General features: G+C 40.4%; 4 protein-coding genes across 19 annotated transcripts in view; 2 read left to right on the top strand and 2 right to left on the bottom strand.

The window, feature by feature from the left end:
• Positions 1 to 94: 94 nt before the first annotated feature.
• Positions 95 to 9782, bottom strand: atg13 (ATG13 autophagy related 13 homolog (S. cerevisiae)). 10 transcript variants are annotated; one of them, XM_035786671.2, is made up of 18 exons: positions 9595 to 9782; positions 9071 to 9151; positions 8871 to 8951; positions 8642 to 8761; positions 8459 to 8505; positions 8221 to 8361; positions 8068 to 8108; positions 6375 to 6471; positions 6091 to 6189; positions 5856 to 5946; positions 5309 to 5407; positions 3947 to 4054; positions 3155 to 3288; positions 2905 to 3025; positions 2681 to 2758; positions 2452 to 2565; positions 1220 to 1348; positions 95 to 966 (listed from the first exon to the last, which is right to left on the bottom strand). In XM_035786671.2, exons 2-18 carry the CDS (start codon positions 9140 to 9142, stop codon positions 889 to 891), a joined length of 1650 nt encoding a protein of 549 aa, XP_035642564.1. In that variant the 5' UTR covers positions 9143 to 9151; positions 9595 to 9782; the 3' UTR covers positions 95 to 888. The 10 variants fall into 10 exon arrangements, with proteins under 10 accessions (XP_035642564.1, XP_035642566.1, XP_052317972.1 ...); XM_035786673.2 differs by having other exon boundaries at positions 3959 to 4054; XM_052462012.1 differs by having other exon boundaries at positions 3947 to 4027.
• Positions 9783 to 9928: 146 nt separating this feature from the next.
• harbi1 (harbinger transposase derived 1) lies at positions 9929 to 12896 on the top strand. The gene is made up of 3 exons (XM_035786681.2): positions 9929 to 10068; positions 10366 to 11052; positions 11180 to 12896. The coding sequence occupies exons 2-3, from the start codon at positions 10383 to 10385 to the stop codon at positions 11554 to 11556; spliced, it is 1047 nt and encodes a 348-aa protein (XP_035642574.1). The 5' UTR covers positions 9929 to 10068; positions 10366 to 10382; the 3' UTR covers positions 11557 to 12896.
• A 190-nt stretch (positions 12897 to 13086) lies between these two features.
• zgc:110699 (uncharacterized protein LOC325371 homolog) lies at positions 13087 to 17704 on the top strand. 3 transcript variants are annotated; one of them, XM_035786669.2, is made up of 7 exons: positions 13088 to 13305; positions 13712 to 13833; positions 14136 to 14192; positions 14290 to 14363; positions 15120 to 15267; positions 15851 to 15944; positions 16218 to 17704. In XM_035786669.2, exons 2-7 carry the CDS (start codon positions 13755 to 13757, stop codon positions 16405 to 16407), a joined length of 642 nt encoding a protein of 213 aa, XP_035642562.1. In that variant the 5' UTR covers positions 13088 to 13305; positions 13712 to 13754; the 3' UTR covers positions 16408 to 17704. The 3 variants fall into 3 exon arrangements, with proteins under 3 accessions (XP_052317971.1, XP_035642562.1, XP_035642561.1); XM_035786668.2 differs by having other exon boundaries at positions 13089 to 13301; XM_052462011.1 differs by lacking the exon at positions 14136 to 14192 and having other exon boundaries at positions 13087 to 13301.
• The window catches only part of LOC118393685 (PHD finger protein 21A-like), a 43645-nt gene continuing 38874 nt past the window's right edge, over positions 16953 to 21723 (bottom strand). For all 5 annotated transcript variants that reach the window (XM_052462009.1, XM_052462004.1, XM_052462008.1 and 2 more), the window contains one exon: positions 16953 to 21621. In XM_052462009.1, the coding sequence (XP_052317969.1) occupies positions 21223 to 21621 (399 nt within the window). In that variant the 3' untranslated portion in view covers positions 16953 to 21222. The remainder of the gene's footprint in view (positions 21622 to 21723) is intronic.

The following is a 21723-nucleotide window of genomic DNA, read 5'->3' as shown; positions in this document are numbered from 1 at the left end:
ACGACCACAATCAGAAAAAAAAAATATATATATATATATATATATATATATATATAGGGCCTCTGGCTTATTCCTTTCCGATAATACAAAATAGGCCATTTGAAATAACTTTTATTATGCATGACCATGCTACTGTATATTAACAAAGCATTGGGAAAATCAAGAGGACTTCAGATTGATACATTGAAAGTGCAAATAATGGTTAGCCTTTTCACAGATAAGGGGAAAAAGTAAACTTCCTTTATATGGTACATCATTTGTAGTGATACTTGTCCTAAAGTTGGTAGGAAGATAACATTTCTCCCAATTTACAAAAAGAACTTCTTTCAATATACAGATTCAGAGTATGTTTGTTTCTTGGGTATAGATTGACTACTACTGATCATTTTCCATACATAGCTTGGCTTCTTCACATCTACTAAAACATAGCCATGTCTGACTCCATAGGCGCTATGAACGTTCTCCGTGTCACACGGGACAGCAATAATACAATGCCTCCTGACATTATTTAGACAAGATCGCTTTCATGAACTGAATGTTTTGTTATTGTGTGTTAAGTTCTATAACAGCAAGGTGAGAGGGGATTTGGTATGTACGCTATGACAGTCTGCTCAACACTAGAGCAAATGTAGTTTCTCACATCAGAAAAAAATATATATTTTTTAAGATGTCTTCTGTTGGGTACAGGCTCTCTTACTCTACAATACATCAACCAGTGAGGTTTGAAGAGGAACATTCCGATTACAAATCAATGTGGAATTTCAAATCTAGAGAAGAAAAAAGAGGCATACACAGACTGAATGCAAACAAGCTCGAAAGACAACAGGACCTTGCAGATGGACTAAATGGGATAATTTGTCATTGCAGCCAGTGGATCTATTTCTATCCCTACTGCAATGTGTCCACAAATGCATCAAATTCATCAATGTTCTTCTCGTATACTGCAAGTTTTTCAGGAAGAGAGTCCTGTTGGGAAAATGAACAACATCATTACAAACACATGACTAAGATATTGATTTATTAGACTAAAAAGCACCACAGAAAAGATACATTCAAACACAGTAAATCGTATAATGGTAACTGCTATGTTCCCCTCTCACTACTATCCGTCAGTCATTTAAATTCCAACAGGACCACTTCATACACAAGGAGACCCCCCCACCTGGCAACAAAACAGAAACCATCTCTCTTTGGAAGTCAGAAGTGTGTCTCATCTCACCAGGTCTTCTGCCATGGACTGAGAACTGACATCAATAGTGAGGCTGGCGAGCTGTGGGGGGTTCTGGAACTCTCTGTAGAATGTGCCAAGGTCCATGGGAAGCAGGTCATCCTTAGAGAACGCAGGCTTCTGAATAACACAGAGCACGCAGAACACAATCAGATGTGCAGGGCAACAACTGTAACAGACCCTTCCTTAATAATAGACGATCGATCCTACGATTTTGCTGTCAGCAGCACATATTATTGACAAAGAGGTTCCGTTTTTAAAATGTTCTTGCCAGCAACAGTCCTAATTAATTCTCAATTGTTAACCACGAGAGAACAGGTCAGAGATTTTAATTAAGAACACTCATTCCCATAAGCTTCATTTTCTCTTCATCAGAAGCATTTATCTAAAATATTCAAAGCTGACATCTCTCCCTCTGTTGCTTTAAAAGCCTTGCTATGTGCTTTGTTGCATTCGCCTTTGACTGTTTTGCATTTCATTTCTCATGGTCACTACAGCCCAGATACAGGCCAGAAAGAAATACTGTCTGAAGGCGTCTGCATGCTTCCCATCCGAAACAGTTTCTTCGGCTGTTCATGCACACAATTTTCTTTCTCCTGAGGCAATCAGAAGTTCAGTAGCCGAAGTCTACTCCCCTTTTGTAAGTGACTGGTCAACTGTAGGGATTATTTCAATGAAGTGTTTGATGTCGTTCAACGAGAGATAACTCGTTGTCATGCAAATTGTTTCAGTTGAGAAATACTGCATCAAACATCTTAGTTAGTTGTAAAATTGCGTGACTAAGAGCTCCTCCGCAGAAACGTCGGAATTTATTACAGATTTCTTGAGTTATCTTAGTGTATACTGCTACGGCATCTAAAGAGGGGCAAACAGTACTATTGCTGCTTTATTTTGCTCATTTTCCAGCGAAGGTCTAATTAAAGGGAGTATTGTGAGGCACGGACATTCACTTCGTCTAGCCGAGTTATGCTAGGAGCAAATCGAACATAGTATGCAGACACATTAAATTACCACTGCTAAGTGACGTAAGTAATGCTCATTTCTACACGAAGAAAATGAATGTTTTCTTCCTCTGCAGATAACATCCACAATTGACAGACAGACATGTGTTCGTAGCAGCATTTGATACGGCATAGAAATGTGGTTAGATTGATCTAATTATTATTATCCTTGACCAAAATGCAGTCTGTTTTTTACTCTGTTACCGAAGGCAGGGTACTTACAAAGTCCACCATAACAAAGTCGTCCTGTGCCGGGCCACCACTCTCTCCAGAGCCCTGGGAGTGTAAACTGCCCTGCAGGGGAGAGGACGTGGCTGGGGACTCCGGCGGCTGAACCTTGGATAAAGGAGAAGTGGTATCATTACCATGTCTGCACTAAAATGACTCCTAATCATAACCCAGAAAATTGTTATTTAAGGGTGACAATTATGTATGTGAATATTTGATTTACCATAGGGTCATTTTCCTCGAGGTCATAGGCTCTGGGAGCAAACGCTGCAAATGGTAAGTCCAGGCTTGCTGTGGTTACCTGCAATGGACAAAGAGTAATACGGCAGTGATTACAAGGGTATAATACTCACTGGTATTTTGTCCATTACTTGTAAAAATGGGTACTTCCAGCAAAAAATATCAAAAGTGTGTACTTAAACAAGGACATAATAAGGTTGTCCCGACCTGTGTGCCTGGCTTGTTGACAAAGGCACCCACTTTCCTGGTGAAGGTGGTCTCCAGTACATCACAGGGAGAGACACCCTTCACCTCAATGCTCCTCGACAAGGTCTCTGCACCCTCACCACTTTGAAAGATAACATGGCAAAGTTGTAACCGACAGGTTTCTCCCAAGCAAGTATAATCTCAGGTGATCCACAGTCCCACGGGGTGTTTCGCTTTTGTCACATGGGGGTCATGGCAGACTGGGGCTTACCTGCTGGAGGGAGTGGCGGGAACATGATCAGCGGGGGGGCATGAGGACACTCGTCCATGCTCTGCCTGGGCACCATGACAAGGCTGCACAGGCACCTGCTGGGGTACACCCCCCTCCTTCCCTGGGATTCCCATCTACATAGGACGTGTGAAAGACCATAGTTAGCACTGGTTGAGTCATGTTGATACACCTATGCAAAGCTTTGTTTCCCGTGTTGGCCCTCAAATCCATGCATATAGAACATCTTGACTGGCTGCGTCGCCGCTTGGTATAGCAACTGCTTGACCAGGCGGTGTCGGAGGAAGGCCCTAAAAATGGTCAAAGACTCCAGCCACCCAAGTCATAGACTGTACCGATGCACCAAGTCTGGAACCAACAGGACCCTGAACCGCTTCTACCCCCAAGCCATGAGACTGCTAAATAGTTAGTTAAATATGTACATATATGTACAATATGTGCATGGACCATTTTTGCACTAACTTTGACTCATCACATACGCTGCTGCTACTTATTTGTTATTGATCCTGTTGCCTAGTCACTTTATTCCTAGTTATACAGTAGGTGCAGATTTACCTCGTACCCCTGCACATCCCCTCTGTACTGGTACCCTGTGTATATAGCCACGTTATCGTTACTCATTGTGTATTTATTATTACTTTTCTATTATTTCTCTATTTTTCGTCTCTCTCGGCATTGTTGGGAAGGGCCCGTGAGTAAGCATTTCACTGTTTGTAAACAGCAGGTGTAGACTAAGCATGTGACAAATAAGATGTGATTTGACTCGCTCAATACCTGGGTGGTTACCTGGTGTGGGTTGGCAGCGTTTAAGGTGGAAGGGTGGCAGAAGTCAGCAGCTCCGACAAGAACAGGAGGCTGATAAGAAAGACGAGAGCAGTAGAGCTGAGAGAGAGAGAGAAGAGGAGAGGGAGAGAGAGAGAAAAAGTAAGAAAGAGAGAGAAAAGTAAGAAAGAGAGAGCAAGCTAAAACATGAATTAATCCACAGAGGAGAAATGAGGTGATGGGAGCAAGCAGCAGGAGGTAGTAAGTATAGCATTAGAGAGGACAGGGTAAAGATTCTAAGGCAGATTTGACTTACCCTGACAATGAACGTGATTAATATCTTCATATATTTAAGTGACGACTAACTATTTGTTAAGGAATCATTATCAGCAAACCAATGTGGAAAGGATTTAGGTTCGGAATTCTAGGGCAGTCAGTAGATAATGGCATAAGTACTTCCTTATGTTATAAAATACCTTTTACCAAGACAAATGTGATTATTAATGAACTGGACTCTCTCTAACATATCATTAACATTACATACAAAAAGTTGGATTTTGTAACGTAATACATCCCATAATAAGCACCGAGCTCTGTTGACCTAGCGGTGCACGTTTCTTGTGTCAACTTGTGAGCACTTTACATTTTGTGGTCATCGTCTTCAAAGTTGTTTCTGCGGGTCGCAAAAAGCGCAATTAGCATGACACGAGCTGAATGAAATAATGTAAAAGGCTTTGAAAATAAAAAGCTTGGTAAAAAAATGCTCAGTGCGCCATTGACATTTCACAGAGATACGCCCGTTATTGTGAGAAATCCTCAAAAAAATAACAGGAATTTCAGATGAATATGAAAAGCGTATACTAAAATGTGAAAATAATTAATGTCACGTCTCGAAACTCATATCCATCTTACATCTATATTGTTTTATGTCCTGCAGATTTGAGAAGAAATATGATGAGTTCAATGGGAAAGTGAGCCTGTCAGGTAGCCAGTAACCTGGTTTCTTGCACAATTTCCCTCAGTTTTTAGCACTTTTTTTTCTCTCTCTGGACTCCATTGATTTAGACACCCTAATTCTGGAAGGGTTCAACAGATTATTATAGAGATACGAGGTTAGGACCATTGGTTTTCTTAGAGGAATATCTACACAGAAAAACATTATTTTACCCATTGGTCAAAAGATGCGTTTTTGATTGGACGCCCCAATGTAAGGGAGACAGAGCTGTCCCATTTGATTGCTTCCATTGATCAGCTTTTAAGCGCTCCATACTTCTATTACTTTTAAACAGATAATAGAAGACAGGCCAAAAAGTCCTGGAACACCTCAGGCATTGTGAGTGAGTGAGATAACATGCCCACACACGCAAGACTCACTTGGTGTGAGAAGGCCAGGCCCATCATGGGGACTTTCAGAGTGTCCATCACTGCAGGTTTAGGGGTCTTTAAATGTGCCTTACTTACAGTGTACACACACTACACAGACAGCACAGAAAGAGAGAGAGGGAAAAGGGGCTAAGAGATGAAAGCACTTATACAGAAAACAGAAAGGAGAAATATGGTATGGGGGCTTGGTAATGTCTCCAACACAAAACATCTACTTTTCCCACAGCCAGACATGTGAAATGAGCTTTGGGTATGAGAATACCAAACCACCAGATCCACAAATACACACAACAGTTGGATGCATGATCATCAATATGGGTCAAATGTTTGAATATGTATGTCTATTTGAATGCGGTGCCAGACATAATCGTTTAAGAAAACACCTGACCCATTTGGATGTGATTTATGACATGAGAGGGAGTCTTTACATATGGGCGTGTCTAAGTAACATTCACAAATCTCAAACCTCACCATGGACACCACCTCTGAAGTTACACATGTTGCAAAGATCGACTTTGCTAAGCGGTGACATACGTACTTGTGAGGGTGGAGAAGTGGAGAAGGACGTGGTGCACACTTCCTGAGAATCCTCCACCCCATTGTATGCTCCTTCATCTTCCCCGGGTGCTCTGGAGTATAGGGAAGGCAAACAAACATGGCCAGATTATTACTCAATCCTTTAATTTATACCATCACTAACGATGATAATAAATAATAGGCATGCACAAATCTGTATTGGGTCAGTATCGGTGTTTGGGCGAGGGCTAACCCACCTGTAGTTACATGGACGCATGTGTCCCATGTTGCCAAAGGGGCGCTCAACGAAGTGGTCAATAATTATGCCCATAATCGGAGCCGTCCTCTCAAACTGCCTGTGAGATTATGAATATAGAATTATGAATAATGGAAGTGTATAGCTAAAACCAGTGGAGAACAAGGAGAGGACGTGGAAGAAAAGGGGAAAACATGGTGGCAGATTTTACAGGCAGTGCATTTTTGACCACTGAGGAGTGAGCCCATGCAGTGCTGTGAACAAGAACAGCTTCTGTTTCTGTACCTGGTGGACATGAAGGCCAGGTTTGTCCTGTAAGCACAAGACAAGGTGATTGTTCCAATGGGAGTTCCCACAACTCCTACACGCACTGTCTGGAACCCTGAAAAACAGCATTCAGAAAAAACTAATGTCAAAATCTTCACAGCCCTATACAACACTTCCAAAGATCCAGACAACCAACAAAATGTATACAGTGCATTCGGAAAGTATTCCGACCCCTTGACTTTTTCCACATTTTGTTACGTTACAGCCTTATTCCAAAATAGATACAATCATTTTATTCCTCATCAATCTACACACATTACCCAATAATGACAAAATGAAACAGGTTTTTAGACATTTTACATAAGTATTCAGACCCTTTGCTATGCAACTCGAAATTGAGCTCAGGTGCATCCTGTTTCCATGGATCATCCTTGAGATGATTTATACAACTTGGAGTCCACCGGTGGTAGATTTAATTGATTGGACATGATTTGGAAAGGCACACACCTGTCTATATAAAAGGTCCCACAGTTGACAGTGCATGTCCGAACAAAAACCATGTCATGAGGTCGAAGGAATTGTCTGTAGAGCTCCAAGACAGGATTGTGTCGAGGCACAGATCTGGGGAAGGGTAGCAAAAAATGTCTGCAGCTTTGAAGGTCCCCAATAATACAATGGCCTCCATCATTCTTAAACAAAATACGTTTACAAGCACCAAGACTCTTCCTCCAGCTGGCCACCCGGCCAAACTGAGCAATCGGGGGAGGACTTTCGTCAGGGAGGTTATCAAGAACCCAATGATCACTCTGACAGAGCTCCAAAGTTCCTCTGTAGAGATGTGAGAACTTTCCAGAAGGACAACCATCTGTGCAGCACTCCATAAATCAGGCCTTTATGGTAGTGGCCAGATGGAATACTACACTCCTCAGTAAATAGCATCTGGTCTGATTAATCTAAGACTGAACTCTTTGGCCTGACTGGACAAATCTGGAGGAAACCTGGCACCATCCCTATGGTGAAGCATGGTGGTGGCAACATCATGTTGTGGGGATGCTTTTCAGCGGCAGGGACTGGGAGACTTGTCAGGATCGAGGGAAAGATGAATGGAGCAAAGTACAGAGAGATCCTTGATGAAAACCTCCCCCAGAGTGTTCAGGATCTCAGACTGGGGTGAAGGTTCACCTTCCAATAGGACAACAACCATAAGCACACAGCCAAGACAATGGAGGAGTGGCTTCAGGACAAGTCTGAATGTCCTTGAGTGGCCCAGCCAAAACCAGATCTAACATCTCTGGAGAGACCTGAAAATAGCTTTGCCACAATGGTCCCCATCCAACCTGACAGAGCTTGAGAGGATCTGCAGAGAAGAATGGGAGAAACTCCCCAAATACAGGTGTGTCAAGCTTGTAGCGTCATACCCAAGAAGACTCAAGGCTGTAATCTTTAACAAAGGTGCTTCAACAAAGTGCTGAGTAAATGGTCTGAATACTTATGAAAATGTAATATGTGTTTTTATTTTTAATACATTTTCAAAACATTCAAAGAAGAAAGTTTTTGCTTTGACGTTATTGGGTATTGTGTGTAGATTGATGAGGGGGAAAAACAATTTAATACATTTTAGAATAAAGCTGTAACGTAACAAAATGTTAAAAAGTCAAGGGGTCTGAATACTTTCCGAATGCACTGTAAATAATATGACGGGCATGGTTACCTTCTCCCAATCCTGTGAGTTGAACCTCTCCAAAATATATCCTGCAAAATAATGTATCTATTAGTCAGATTGTTTACTAACACGATAAAACTCCATTGTTAGCAATACCGGTCAAAATAATGATAACACTTATCTGTATACAAGAAAACAAACCTGTACAGTATGACATAGTCATGGCCTTGCTTTCGTGAGAGTTTGTAGGCTGGGGTTACCCTTGTAATGGCCAGCAGTGACTTGAGCAGTAATGACAGGCGGTTGTAGACAGTGTAGGACACCTTAATATCTTTGTCACACCTGAAAAAAAAAAATCAGAAATGTTGAGTGTTACGGCCCAACTACAAAAACTGAAGCACTAAAATAAGAAAACACAAAACTACTTCTCATTACTTACTTCTCGTTCATTTCGAGACACCATGTCTCCAATTCCATTGAGTCTCCCTGTAAAATATGACAAAAACATGTTCATGTTTTTCTAACCTTTACAGTCACTTGGATTGATTGATGAACAAATGCCCAATGATCCAGACCACTTGTCTCAAGAACTGTCTGTGAACACCAGTCAGTGCTATCTTACCTCTGAGGTTTTGAGGGAGATCTCAACACACATGGATCGTCCGATGCCAGGAAGCTGCCCGGACAGAGCTTTCTTTGCCTCGTGTGTAACTTCTGGGATATCTTTGATTGCCAGATTGAACTGGTGAAAATAATTGAGTTTAATGAGACTTGAATCCACAACCCTTTCAGGAGAAAATTAACATAGGTAAATTAATGAGTTGAGAGGCAAAGAATTCATTGTGACTTACCCAATCAGAGCCAGTAGGTGAAGACAAGGAGCGTGTGCATACTTTTTCCCCAAGTCGCGCTTGGACTATCACCTGCACTGTCTGATGACACAGAGAAATTAGGGAATTATCAACCTCAGTGAATTAATCAGCGCAGGAATACTGTAGAAAGTGCTTGATAATCGAAGTGTGGCAATATTGCATATAATTAAAGGCAGTACCTTCAAAGCGAAAAACTTTATGAACTTGTCCAAGTCTTTTTTATCCTGAGGACTTAGATCACTGTCCATCATGGAATGCCCCTGTAATGTAAAAACACATTCTGGTGAGCAAGGACAGACAAATTAATCGTACAACTGTTGGCAGCCTATATCGACGGCTTGCCAGTCAAAACAACGGCTTGCTGGATTTTGTCTAGCACCATTAAAATCAAATCAAATGTTATTTGTCACATGCGCCGACTACAACAGGTGTAGACCGTACAGTGAAATGCTGACTTACAAGCCCTTAACCAACATTGAAAGAAAACAACCCCCCCAAAAGCAAGAGTGACTATAGTCATATTAGCTAAGAACTCTATAGTGTGTCCATATTAAGCTTGTGGTAATATTTTAGTAAAACATATTGGCTGTCAATGACAAGAAAACATTCAAGATTGGTGGTAGCTATCTATCTAATTAATTTGATAGCATGGCTAGCTAGTACCTAGCTAGCGTAGCAAGACAGCTAGCTGGCATGTACGTACTTAACGTTAGCTCGTCACATCCGAAAATCACAACTTGTACTTGAATGTTGCGCTGAACAGCGTAGTTCTGGTTACCTATATGCCTAAATTTGACATATTCTTATATTGGCTAAGTTCACACCGTCGCATTATGTTATTGGGACACAAGCCTTAACCAGCTGGCCCATTTGTTGTTTATTTTCATTGGGGGTATGGCGTGTTTCGAAGGAGTTGTATTTTGAGAAGCACATTCATCTCCAACACGGTGGTCTATAAAATCTGCAAAATTGCATATATCGATATGTCAGTGTTTTATCATCAATACAAACATATTACACGTTGTTTTGGAAACAATAATTCCGTTCATTTGTTTTTTTGTTTATTTTTAAATAAAATCGAAACTGCATCTCAAATATTTTTGCTAGTTATCAGAAAAGTGATATGCGCAATGTACTTTACGCAGACGAGTCACAACAACAACAACAGCAAACGCCGGTAGGATTCAAATTCGACGTGTTTTTACAAATGCATGATATTTATAGTTCGCATTCTTCTAAGTTTGCACCATCTCGGGTTCACTGTTCCCAAAGAAATGTCTGATAAGGAAATTGCTAGGCTAGCTGGTTAGCTAGCTAGTAGCGTTTGTATAGAAAACCAATCATTTTTGTATCCAGTAATGTTAGAGAAGCATATCATACCAGAACATAATATTGAAAGAAATAGACCATGCTGAAAACACCAGGCTCTGTTTTAATGCATTCAACAATGCCTTTCTCTTTTTGCCCCCTACAGAATATACATAAGTAGAAATGGCTATACAAATAGCCATCCTGGATTGTGACCTGCTGCTCCATGGTCGTGGACATAAAACTCTCGACAGGTTTGATATAGAGACCGTTTCAGACGAGTTTCTATTAACAACATTTGGATTCCCTCGAGATTTCATCTACTACCTGGTGGAGCTACTGCGTGACACATTATCACGACGTACACAAAGGTCTCGAGCAATAAGCCCAGAAGTTCAGATTCTTGCTGCTTTAGGATTCTATACCTCGGGATTCTTCCAGACGAGGATGGGAGATGCCATTGGCATTAGCCAAGCTTCCATGAGTCGCTGTGTGACAAATGTAACCAAGGCACTGGTTGAGAAAGCTCCAGAGTGCATAGTATTCATGAGAGACGAAGCTACAAAACAGCAGTCCAAAGAGGAGTTTTTCAGGGTAGCGGGAATACCAAACGTCATGGGTGTTGTAGACTGTGCCCATATAGCCATTAAGGCACCCAATGCAGAGGATTCTTCATATGTCAATAAGAAAGGCTTCCATTCAATTAACTGCCAACTTGTGTGTGATGCCAGGGGACTTTTGCTCAGTGCAGAGACTAACTGGCCTGGCAGCTTACAGGATGATTTCATATTAAAGCAGTCTTCAGTGTACAAGGAATTGGAAGAACAGGAAAGTCATGAAGGCTGGTTTTTAGGTAATATAGCTCATAATCCTCCATTTAAACTTTCATTGTTGAAAATACAATTTATAAAAACAAATTGTTTTGCTCTTCAAGCCTCCCTCTTTCATAATGTCTAACCTAGCCAAGTCTTGTCTTCTAGGAGACTGCTGCTATCCTTTAAAGAAATGGCTGATGACACCTGTCCAGTACCCAGAAACTTCAGCGGACTTTCGATACAACTTGGCTCACACTGCCACTCATGAGATTGTGGACCGCACGTTCAGGGCCATTCAAACCCGTTTCCGTTGCCTGGATGGGTCCAAAGGCTACCTTCAGTACTTACCTGAGAAGTGCTCTCACATCATTCTGGCCTGCTGTGTCTTGCACAACGTGTCATTGCAATCAGGCTTGGATGCCTGGACGTTTGAGAGGACTGATATGCCAGACCAGTCGGAGGAGGGCAGTTGTAAGCCAGAGGCTGTGGACTCAGAGGCAGTCCGAATCCGTCAGGAGCTCATTCTTAGTCACTTCAGCTAGGTCTGCATGCTCAGAATCAACGTGGAAAACACTGTATGGTTCACAGAGACACTGCCTGCAATAGAGAAGTGGTTGACACCAGATTCTGTATAATCAGAATAATATAGGTTGTAGGAGGTGTATATGTACAGTGCCTTCAGAAAGTATTCATACCCCTTGACTTATTCCACATTTTGTTGGGTTAAATTGATGTTTTTTTCTCACCCATCTACACACAATACCCCATAATGACAAAGTGAAAACATGTTTTTAGAAATGTTTGTGAATTTATCTCAAATTAAATTTGTATCCCAAAAAACTCCTTAGTCCTTTCCGAAGACAAGCATGCCCATAACATGATGCAGCCACCACTGTGCCTGAAAATATGGTGGTATTCAGTGATGTGTTGTGTTGGTTTTCCCCCAACATAATGCTTTGTCCTCATAGTTTGTAGTTTTACATTAGTGCATTATTGCAAACAGGATGCATGTTTTTGGAATATTTGTATTCTGTACAGGCTTCCTTCTTTTCACTCTGTCATTTATCTTAGTATTGTGGAGTAACTACAATGTGTTTGATTCATCCTCAGTTTTCTCCAATCACAGCCATTAAACTCTGTAACTGTTTCAAAGTCACCATTGGTCTCATGGTGAAATCCCTGAGCGGTTTTCTTCCTCTCCGGCAACTGAGTTAGGAAGGACGCCTCTATTTTTGTAGTGACTGGGTGTATTGATACACCATCCAAAGTGTAATTAAAAACTTCACCTTGCTCAAAGGGATATTCAATGTCTGTTTTGTTTTTTTACCCATCTACCAACAGGTGCCCTTCTTTGCGAGGCATTGGAAAACCTCCCTGGTCTTTGTGGTTGAATCTCTGTTTGAAATGAACTGAGGGACCTTACAGATAATTGTATGTGTGGGGTAAAGATATGAAGTAGTCATTCAACAGTCATGTTAACCACTATTATTGCACACAGAGTGAATCCAGCAACTTATTATGTGGCTTGTTAAGCAAATGTTTACTCTTGAACTTATTTAGGCTTGCCATAACACACGGGTTGAACACTTATTAACTCAAGACATTTTAGCTTTTAATTTTTAATGAATTTGTAATAAATTCTAAAAACATCATTCCACTTTGACATTATGGGGTATTGTGTGTAGGCCAGTGACACAAAATCTCGATTTAATCCATTTGAAATTCAAGCAGTAACACAGCAAAATGTGGAAAAAATCAAGGGGTGTGAATACATTCTAAAGGCACTATGTATTTGCAGACACCTGAATTGTCTGCAAGAGTGCAGGGTGTGGTGTGGTGTGCAAGATTTATATGCTCCAATAAATACATGTGTACATGCCTGTTTAATTTCTTTTACTCTTTATAACCAACATTTTCTTCAAATCTGATCAGAGATACGCATAACTATGCACAACTATGTAAAAAAACGAAACCGTTTAATGTTATTTCCAAAAACGGTTTGAAAGGAAGTTCATTAGCCATTTCAAAGGTTTGTTTGAGTTAAGTGTAAAGACCAAGATGTCTTCATCGAACAGCATGCTTGGCCACCAACAGCAATACATCAAATACATTTAATGAGTCTTGGAAGGGGCACGCCTTAAAAAAAGAAGAAATGATTTCATTTTGAAAAGGGAAACTAAAGGCTGGACTGAACAGTGAGCTGAAAACCTGAGCATGTGATGGAGAACAAACATATTTTTTGTCTCCCAACATCTTATTGAGTAATTGGAGAACCAGACATAGCGAAGTGAGTGAGTAAGGATATACAATATTTCATATAGTCGTAAAATGACGTCCAGTGTTTGTTGCACGGTTTAAAAAATGTAACAATATGCATGAACAGACGTAGTAGGAGTTCTCAGAACTGTACTGAATCCTGGTTTTGAACTAATTGTTGTAGGCTAAAGAAAACAGGGTTAAACTAATTTAGACGAGCTGTGAGTATTTGTAAAGTACGTTCATAGACGTTTTAGTAGTTATAAAGAACGAATCAACATAACTCATTGGTCGAAATTGTCGATGGGGCATGCAATTGATTTGTATTGTTATAACGATGTAGCCAGCCACACAATTTGAACTTTTTCGCAAGCACCAACATGATGACCACACAATTTGAAATAGGCTTGCCGGAGAGCAATAACTTGTTGTATGTTTTAGATATTGATACAATGCAGCCTGTTATTAATACACCATCCAAGCCATGACCGATTCTGGACCGTCAAGAAAAATGTCACGGGCAAAGTTAGTGATACTTGGACGAGACAACTGTGGAAAGACAGGTATTGAAACGAATGTTTAAATTGGAGACTGATGGCTTAAATTGACTGTGTTATTGTATGGCACATCCAGGGCTGACTTTAAAAAAAAACTCTAAATGTGAGACATATCTGCAATACAAAAATGAATGTAAAATAATAATACTTTAAATTGTTGATACTATGTTAATTTAGTATGATGTTTACGATGCTATTTACTAATATTTACTATCAGTAGCCTAGGCTTAGCTAACGTGGGGAGGTACATGCAAGGGGAAATATTTAAAATACCTGAGTGCTCATGGTCTGCTTTGTTTAAACTGCAGCCCTGTGTGTTAGATTCATCACCAAGCGGTTCATAGGAGAATATGACCATAAAAAGGGTAAAGACATACTGCATCTAATTTTACTGTCCCGTATGTAAGTTGCCTCTTGACTATATTAGGCTGACAGTATTCTGTCTGTGGTGTTCTCATACAGAAGTAACTTACAGGTGTCGGAAAACTGTCGACAAGGAGACCATCGATTTGGAGATATTGGACACAGCCAACAAGGTACTATCCAAAGACTGAGGTCATCATGCCCTTTGCTTTAATTTAACCTCAGAATTCAGTCTATATTGTACTGCTTTGGGGATTTGTTTCTCTTTGCCCTTGTGTCAGACCTCTATAAACCCAAAGAGGAAGATGACTCTCAGGCTCAGACAACAACCAGGCCCCCATACCATTCCTTTCAAGTCTGTTTTCTTGAATCATGGTGCCTTAAAGTGTCTTGGACATAATATCAACAATGTTGACGTTGATCAAATATAATGGTACTGAGGACAAGAAACATCTGATGCGACAATGAAAATAACACGCAAGGCCATTTGAGTGGATTAAATATCCCATCTACTGTCAGTAGTTTTGAATAAAGATTAAACAGAAGAGTAAACAGACATCTCATGTCTTAGCAAGGTCAAGGACATGGTATGTGCACATCCTGCAAAAAAAAATGTTCCCGGTGCTTGATTTAAACAAACAATTGTAGAGAACAAAACAAACTGGCATATGCTCCCAAAAGTGCTATGTCCCTGCTAGAGTCTAAATGTTGCCATGAACAGACCACTTTTGAGAGCATGAACCCGTGTGTAAATGTATTTAGTTCTTCATTAAATGAAAACTCAACCTTTGTGGTCCCACCCATATCTCTTGCTATCTCTCTCTTCTCTCTCTCTCTCTCTCTCTCTCTCTCTCTCTCTCTCTCTCTCTCTCTCTCTCTCTCTCTCTCTCTCTCTCTCTCTCTCTCTCTCTCTCTCTCTCTCTTTGCAGGAGTGTGTGGGTTCTGCAGCACCTTCTCTGGAGAGTTCCATTAAATGGGGCGATGGTTTCCTTATTATGTATTCCATCACAGACCGGAGCAGTTTTGAGTCTGTCTCACACTTAAAGAGGCTTATTGATCATGTCAAGCAGACCCTAGGTGAGACAGCAATTATGACCAGTTGAAACACCAGGAAAGGGCAATCAAATAGAGTCTGGGGTGGAGGGCATCTCATTATTGTAGAGGTTACATCTTCTAAGTGGCTATAGGGTAGCCTAGAACCCTACCCACCCATGATTTTTACGGAACCTACTTTACATAGGCTAGTACAGCTATCCTTTCATTGAAGGGTATTCTGCTTTTGTATGTTTGTCAAATGTATCATAATGATTCCATTAAATCACTCGTGACCAGGGGAACTGGTTTTATCAAGGCTGTGTTAAGCGGAGTTTGACTGCTTACTGCTTTTGCTGTGACAAACGACTTAATCCACTGTTACACACCAGTACAATGAATCCAGGAGGCAAGGTTTATAAAACAGTAGGTCTGCTTATTGTAACTGCAAACGTTATGTGGTGTTTGTCTTTTCTCAATTGTCACTTTTACGACAGTGCATCGCCTCAAATTCCTTACAAGATATACAATCTCAAACAAGATCATCTCTGTCTGTTTTTTTGTCTTTTGTGTGAGTTTTGTATGCCTTTAATATGTTTCTAAACTCTGTTTTATGCTCTTTCATCAGGCATACCTACTGTAATAGTTGCGAATAAATGTGACATGGAGAATGGAAGGGTGGTGCGGACAGAAGAAGGAAAGGCCCTTGCCAGTGATCTGAGGTGACGTTCCATTTGGTTATATTCTAAATCATCTTGGAACCCTGAATCATACTACATTCTGAAGATGCGTGAAGTAAGATGAAGTAAAAGTTTTTGCCAACACAAGTGAATTAAAATATTATCAATCCAGTGGTGGATGATCCATGCTGGAAAACCATTTATTTGTCCCTCAACCATATCCATACATTAAATTGACCAGTTGCCAATGTCCAATTGTTTTCCGTGGGTGATGAGGAATGGAGAACTTATCTTTAGCCTCTTGTGTATGTTCAGGTGCAGCTTCTTTGAGTTGTCTGTGGCGGAGTGTTCTGTGGCTGTGGAGTTAGCAGTTGAGAAGTTGGTACGAGAGGTGCGCCTGGAGTACCAGCGCCACCTACTGGCCATGGACAAACGCTCACGCATGCTCCAGATGAGGCACGCACTGAGCCGCAAGCTTACCCGCAGCAAGACCATGCAGTGGTGACCAAGGCCGTTCAGTCTGGCCCCCTGAGCACAGGCCTGAAGATCTACTTAGCCAACGCTGTTATCTTCATCTGCATTATGCTTTAAGTTGACAGTGAGAGGTCAGTGGCTAGTTTCCTTATAAAAAAGCACACAGAAGTTGGAGAAGAACACAATGGACAGCATTACACAGAAATTATATATATATATACACATTGTGTGTCTATGGCTACATATTTGGGTTAATGCACAATTGCATTAGGGTTCACACAGCTTTGATATGACACTTGACAACATCAATGGGAGTTTGAAAGAAAGCAGCTGAACATGGATTGGAAGTTGCACTTTGACCAGGAGGTATTATCTCTTACTACCACCTGTTTGACATTGAATTATGGGTAACTCCATTATTACAAAAACATTAGACATCCTTGAGTGTAGACTAAGATGATATTTTGAGACATTTTGGTGTCTACAGTGTTCATAAGGAGAACTGTCACACACTAAATCTTGATGGCTGTTTATAAAAATCAGGATATATTTTTCCAGAGAGAAGAGAAGTCACAATTACAACTTTGTAATTTTATTTAAAAATGGTCAAATAAATAAATACAAATTGATCGAATGCTCCAAAAATCTTGACTTACTCTGACACTGCAATGGAATTTGCCAAACACTGCATACAAATAGCTACATAAAATAACTAAAGTACAGGAAAGAGATAAAGGAAATCAGTGGATCACAGGCAACAAAAAGGATTGGTAACAAAACCGTAGTCAAAAATAAAGAAATACTTCTTTAAAAAAACTGTGAAAAAATACAACTGACAAATATTACAAGAGAGTATGCAGTTTGTGTAATAAACCATTTACACTATATTCGGCACATTAGTGCCTTTGACTTGCTTGATTTGCTACAATGCATCTTAACAAAGAGGAAGAATACTTTACGTTGAGAAAAAGCCTTCTAAATTAATCAAATGATATGAGTGCATGAAGGTGGGACAGTGGTTACAAGGAAGGGGGGTCTCCATATTGATGGCAATGAAATGCAACTAGAATACTTGAAGGCCACCGATGTGACATGATATAGCATGAGAACAACTGTTTTCAGAACGAATCAAGATATGCAGTGAATCCAAAGTAATACACTGGTATGGAGGAAGAATCTACTCAATATTGTTTTCCTAATTGGTTGCTCTCGTTTGTGAATATTATTTAGCTGGTGTACATCATAAATGGGAAATAAAAAAAGGCTTTCAAATCATTCTTTGGATATTAATGTCGTTTCCATTTTTTTTTTTTTTTTTTTTACCACAACATGACATTTACTTTCTTTCACAGCACAAAGCACTACACAATATTTGAGTTGGCCATACCACATCCTCCCCGATTTTCCTTCCTAAATCAGAAAATAAAAACAACTACGCCCATAATATTCAGCACTTTGTCTTCAAAGTTATGATCCAATAAAAGTCACTAATTGATAGGAATATTTCATTTCCTACACGAGTAATTGGGGTACGTATACAGTACATGAAACATTTAATTGTACAGCTGTAGTTTTCAATAGGCTGCTGTAACACTTTACATTAAGGTACCCTATACCCTCCATCACTGATCTATAAAGTGTTACTTATTAGTTATAATGGGTTATGAACTCAAATCTGTAAACTACTAAATAACAGTCTATAAACTACTTATACATATTTTATGAAAGGCACCTTAAAGTAAAGTGTTACCACGGTTGGAAAGGGCGAAATCCAGTTCTAAATATATGAAAAGTAGGAATGTTTTTTATAAGTATAATCATGTCCATACAATCTATTTGCATATGTAGGCATAGATTTGTTGAGGTTTTGACAGCTGTAGTTTTGATGTTGGGCTCACCATGCTGAGCACAGAGAGGGGAGTGTATTTGCTGAGATCCTTATCGTTTCTATTGCGTTATTGAGGCACTGAGAGCCACATGGTCTAAGCTTCTGCACCAAAGGTCCAATAAAATACCCTAAAAAGGATTATAAAGAAACGATGAAGAATCACATTTAAATGATTTAACAATATTCAGGAACATTTCAAAAGCTTGGAAATCAGGCCCTAATTACACACATTCATGGTGTGTGTCATCATTGCTGTCACTTTTATCATTTGCATCTTGCCCTGTGAAGATGGGAAATGTACAGCCAGGAGAGAACTAAAGGATGTAACACTGTTGCGTGTTCAACCAAAGGTGCGTTATAATATTTGATAATTGCTTGTATTTGAGGGACTTGGTAGAGGGAAAACTCAAATAGTAGTTCAAATCACAAATCCGTATTTTTCATACACTGGCAAGTCAAGTCAAAACTAAATCAGAACTCTCTGACATGATGACTAAGAGCAACTGACCCCTTGTGAAAACAATAGATTCCAATTTTAGCCTATCTTTTCAGTTTGGTGCAAAGAGAAGTAGATTTCCTGAAGTGGTTCATCACAAATAGACAATATTTCCATAATTCAGAGACATTTTTTTTTGTGACACTCAAACAAGACCAACAATACACCGAACACATTTTCTTCACAAGGAGAAAGAATTTCTTAAGGCAATTGCTATAAAGATGACAAGTACTGTAGGCCAAAAGGAAGAGTGGCCTCAACACAAGACGTTGGACTGGGCCATCACTTATTCTTTAACTAACGCTTTCCTTTTGATCTGACTATAGATTCAAACCGCTTCGCATCTTCTCTTGTGCTTTCCAGTTAATTGCATTATTATGCAGATTTCTTTATTATTTTGAAACCATTTTTTTTTCAAACTTAACCCGTCTAAAACATGGTTGGTCATTTCATGTCAAGAGAAAATATAAAAGCCTTCAAACTCTCTAGAAAAAGGCACCCCAGGGGAACCCATACCGTATGGTGTAGTACAGCAAGTAGGCTGCGATGAAGGGATATGTTCAGTGGCAACCTATTCCTCCATTTCCATTTAATGTCCCTACTTTCTCAAGTGTTTCACAACTAATATATCGACATTTCATTGCAACTCCAAGGACTTAAACATGTAAAATGACAGATTATAAACAAAAGCTACACGTACTGTACATAAGTGTCAAATGAAAAGTGACTTGTCCGTGTTGTGGTGTAAAATATAAATAATGAAAATGTTCATATTTACTTTAGACATGTTTATGGCAGGATGAGGGTATGTGGTTCGGTTCCAGTTTCTTTTGCCAAAAAGTTTGTGCTTTTCCTACAGGGTTCCTGACAGTTTTTCCAAACAACATTCGGAACAATGGCCACACTCTTTTGTATGCATGGAACGGCCATGCAAAATGTGTGCCTATCTATGGGGACTCCTAATTGAAACCTTAAAAAACATTATGTAAGAAAATAGGACTGTTTCCCTGCTGTATTTGGATACAATAGCATTTGGCAGTTATGAATTCAGCATATTGAATGATAATTCAATTGCAAGGAACATCAAAAAAGAAAGAAAGCTATTTACATAGTATTTTCCAGTTCTAATATATTTGATACGAAACCAAGGTAATGCGAAACAGAAAAGCACTTTTGAAGAAGCATATCTCCATGTTTGAAAACTAGGAAGACCTGAATATAAACAGATTCCCCCAGAATAAATTGTTAGTTTCCTTCAGCAACAGATCCCAGGGGCATAACAAACGGACACAAACAAAAAAAACCTCTCAGACAATATCTGAACTGATAGTTGCTAAATCCCCATGCATGCCTAGAGCTGCATTCACATGGCCTCTATCATTCAAATGGAATATTGATGCAGCCGCTTTCGTGCTATGTCTCTGAATGTATCACTCAACAAATTGGTCAATCATATTCTCAACAAGCAAAAAGGAATGCTAGGTTCAGCAACAATGGAACACAAGTCATGATAAAATGACCTTGAAACGAAAAACACCTTCAATGTCAATGAAGCATGCAATGAGTCCATGTGATGCAGCCGAAGACCACAGATCTTAATAAAGCCGAATGCTGGGCTCCTCCCACTGTAGCCGGTCTGTCTGGCTGTCTGTCAGGCAGCACTGAAGTGACAGTGGATGCAACTTGAACGCGAGGCTAACCCTATATGCTGATCCATCATCTGTCCTGTGATCTTACTTTAAGCTGTATTGTCAGAGTTTTCGGTGGTTGTAATGGGGGCAGGTGGGATAGATGGATGGAGGTGAGCTGGAGCTCCTGTAAGACAAAAAGTGTGATTTGGGACCAATCATATCCCTCAGGCAATACTTTGTAGTGATTTTCAAAACTGTTGACAAATACTGCAGCAAACAAAAACCTAAGTCCCCTGGTAGTTTTTCAAATTCCAAATGGCTGTTATGGTGTTTTGGTTGATCCAATTGTTTCTGGTGTGGTGTAGGTGGTGGATCTTCAGGCGAGCGGGCAGGTCTTGTCTTTGGACTTCTCGGATCCATCTCCCCTGAAGCTGCAGACTAAGACACCCTAAGAAACCATCCCCACAAAGAGACGCCATGGCGACTATTGGAGGCACACATTGGTGTGATGTTTATTACTATTAACAATATCCTTATTATTAGTAAGAGCGTCAATATCATCAGACTTGAATAATAATCTTTGACCTCGATTGGCATACCACTGGTACCATAAGTCACCCTCCTTCGTCCCTTTCCATTCCCCGTTCCGATACTCATAACGTATGTCCTCACAGACAATCCGATAATACACAACTGCAATAACAACGACCAAAAAATATATATATATATATATGTCGGTGTGTGTTAATCGATTGGCAACTTCATGGGGTGCTTTATCTTTTTCTTTCCCTCTCTTTGGGGGTTCCTGTCCCTGGACTTGGTGGGTGGGTGTTATTTGGCTCCCTCTGCTACATCCACAAGGGCCGGTGCTATAGTCTGGGGAGGCTCTAAGGTTTTGCCAAGGCTGCTGCTGTTGAGGATGTCCATCTCTTTAACGTCCTCTTTCTTCCCTTCCTCCTCGGTCGCCCCGTCTGTGTTGTTGTTCAGGTCGTCGCCGCTATTGTCAGTCATGTTCTTGTGATCCTCAGGACTTGTGTCGCCCGTGTGGTCAGCACTGGCACCGTCTGTTCCTCCATTTGACATGCTGGTCTGGACCGCTGGCGGCGAGACCTCGGGGGATGGGCAGAAGTTGATGCCCTGAATGAGACGCACCAGGCCTTTGACCTTCTCCAGGGAGTTGTGCATGTCCCTCTGACGGGCCAGGATAGTGTTCTTGTTCTCCATGCATTTCTTTAGAGGGAAATAGGGACAGACTCATTAGTAATTAACCATCCAGTTCATCTATTGTTCTGAGATGACTTCACATGCCTTCGGGGTTAGCCTCAGTGTCAT

This window comes from Oncorhynchus keta, chromosome 14 (assembly GCF_023373465.1).
Source record: "Oncorhynchus keta strain PuntledgeMale-10-30-2019 chromosome 14, Oket_V2, whole genome shotgun sequence".
Taxonomy (NCBI): Eukaryota; Metazoa; Chordata; class Actinopteri; order Salmoniformes; family Salmonidae; genus Oncorhynchus; species Oncorhynchus keta.
This window is presented reverse-complemented; position numbering and strand designations above follow the sequence as displayed.

Bases quoted from the DNA above. Each gene is read 5' to 3' on its own strand.
- atg13 (XM_035786671.2), bottom strand. From the start codon at position 9,142: ATGATGGACAGTGATCTAAGTCCTCAGGATAAAAAAGACTTGGACAAG. The intron at 3,289-3,946 runs GTATTGAGCGAG...CGTCCTATGTAG, and splicing joins CACACCAGGTAACCACCCAG to ATGGGAATCCCAGGGAAGGA. The intron at 3,026-3,154 runs GTAAGCCCCAGT...TATCTTTCAAAG, and splicing joins CCCGCCACTCCCTCCAGCAG to TGGTGAGGGTGCAGAGACCT.
- harbi1 (XM_035786681.2), top strand. From the start codon at position 10,383: ATGGCTATACAAATAGCCATCCTGGATTGTGACCTGCTGCTCCATGGT. The intron at 11,053-11,179 runs GTAATATAGCTC...CTTGTCTTCTAG, and splicing joins TCATGAAGGCTGGTTTTTAG to GAGACTGCTGCTATCCTTTA.
- zgc:110699 (XM_035786669.2), top strand. From the start codon at position 13,755: ATGACCGATTCTGGACCGTCAAGAAAAATGTCACGGGCAAAGTTAGTG. The intron at 13,834-14,135 runs GTATTGAAACGA...TTTAAACTGCAG, and splicing joins AGACAACTGTGGAAAGACAG to CCCTGTGTGTTAGATTCATC. The intron at 14,193-14,289 runs GTAAAGACATAC...GTTCTCATACAG, and splicing joins AGAATATGACCATAAAAAGG to AAGTAACTTACAGGTGTCGG.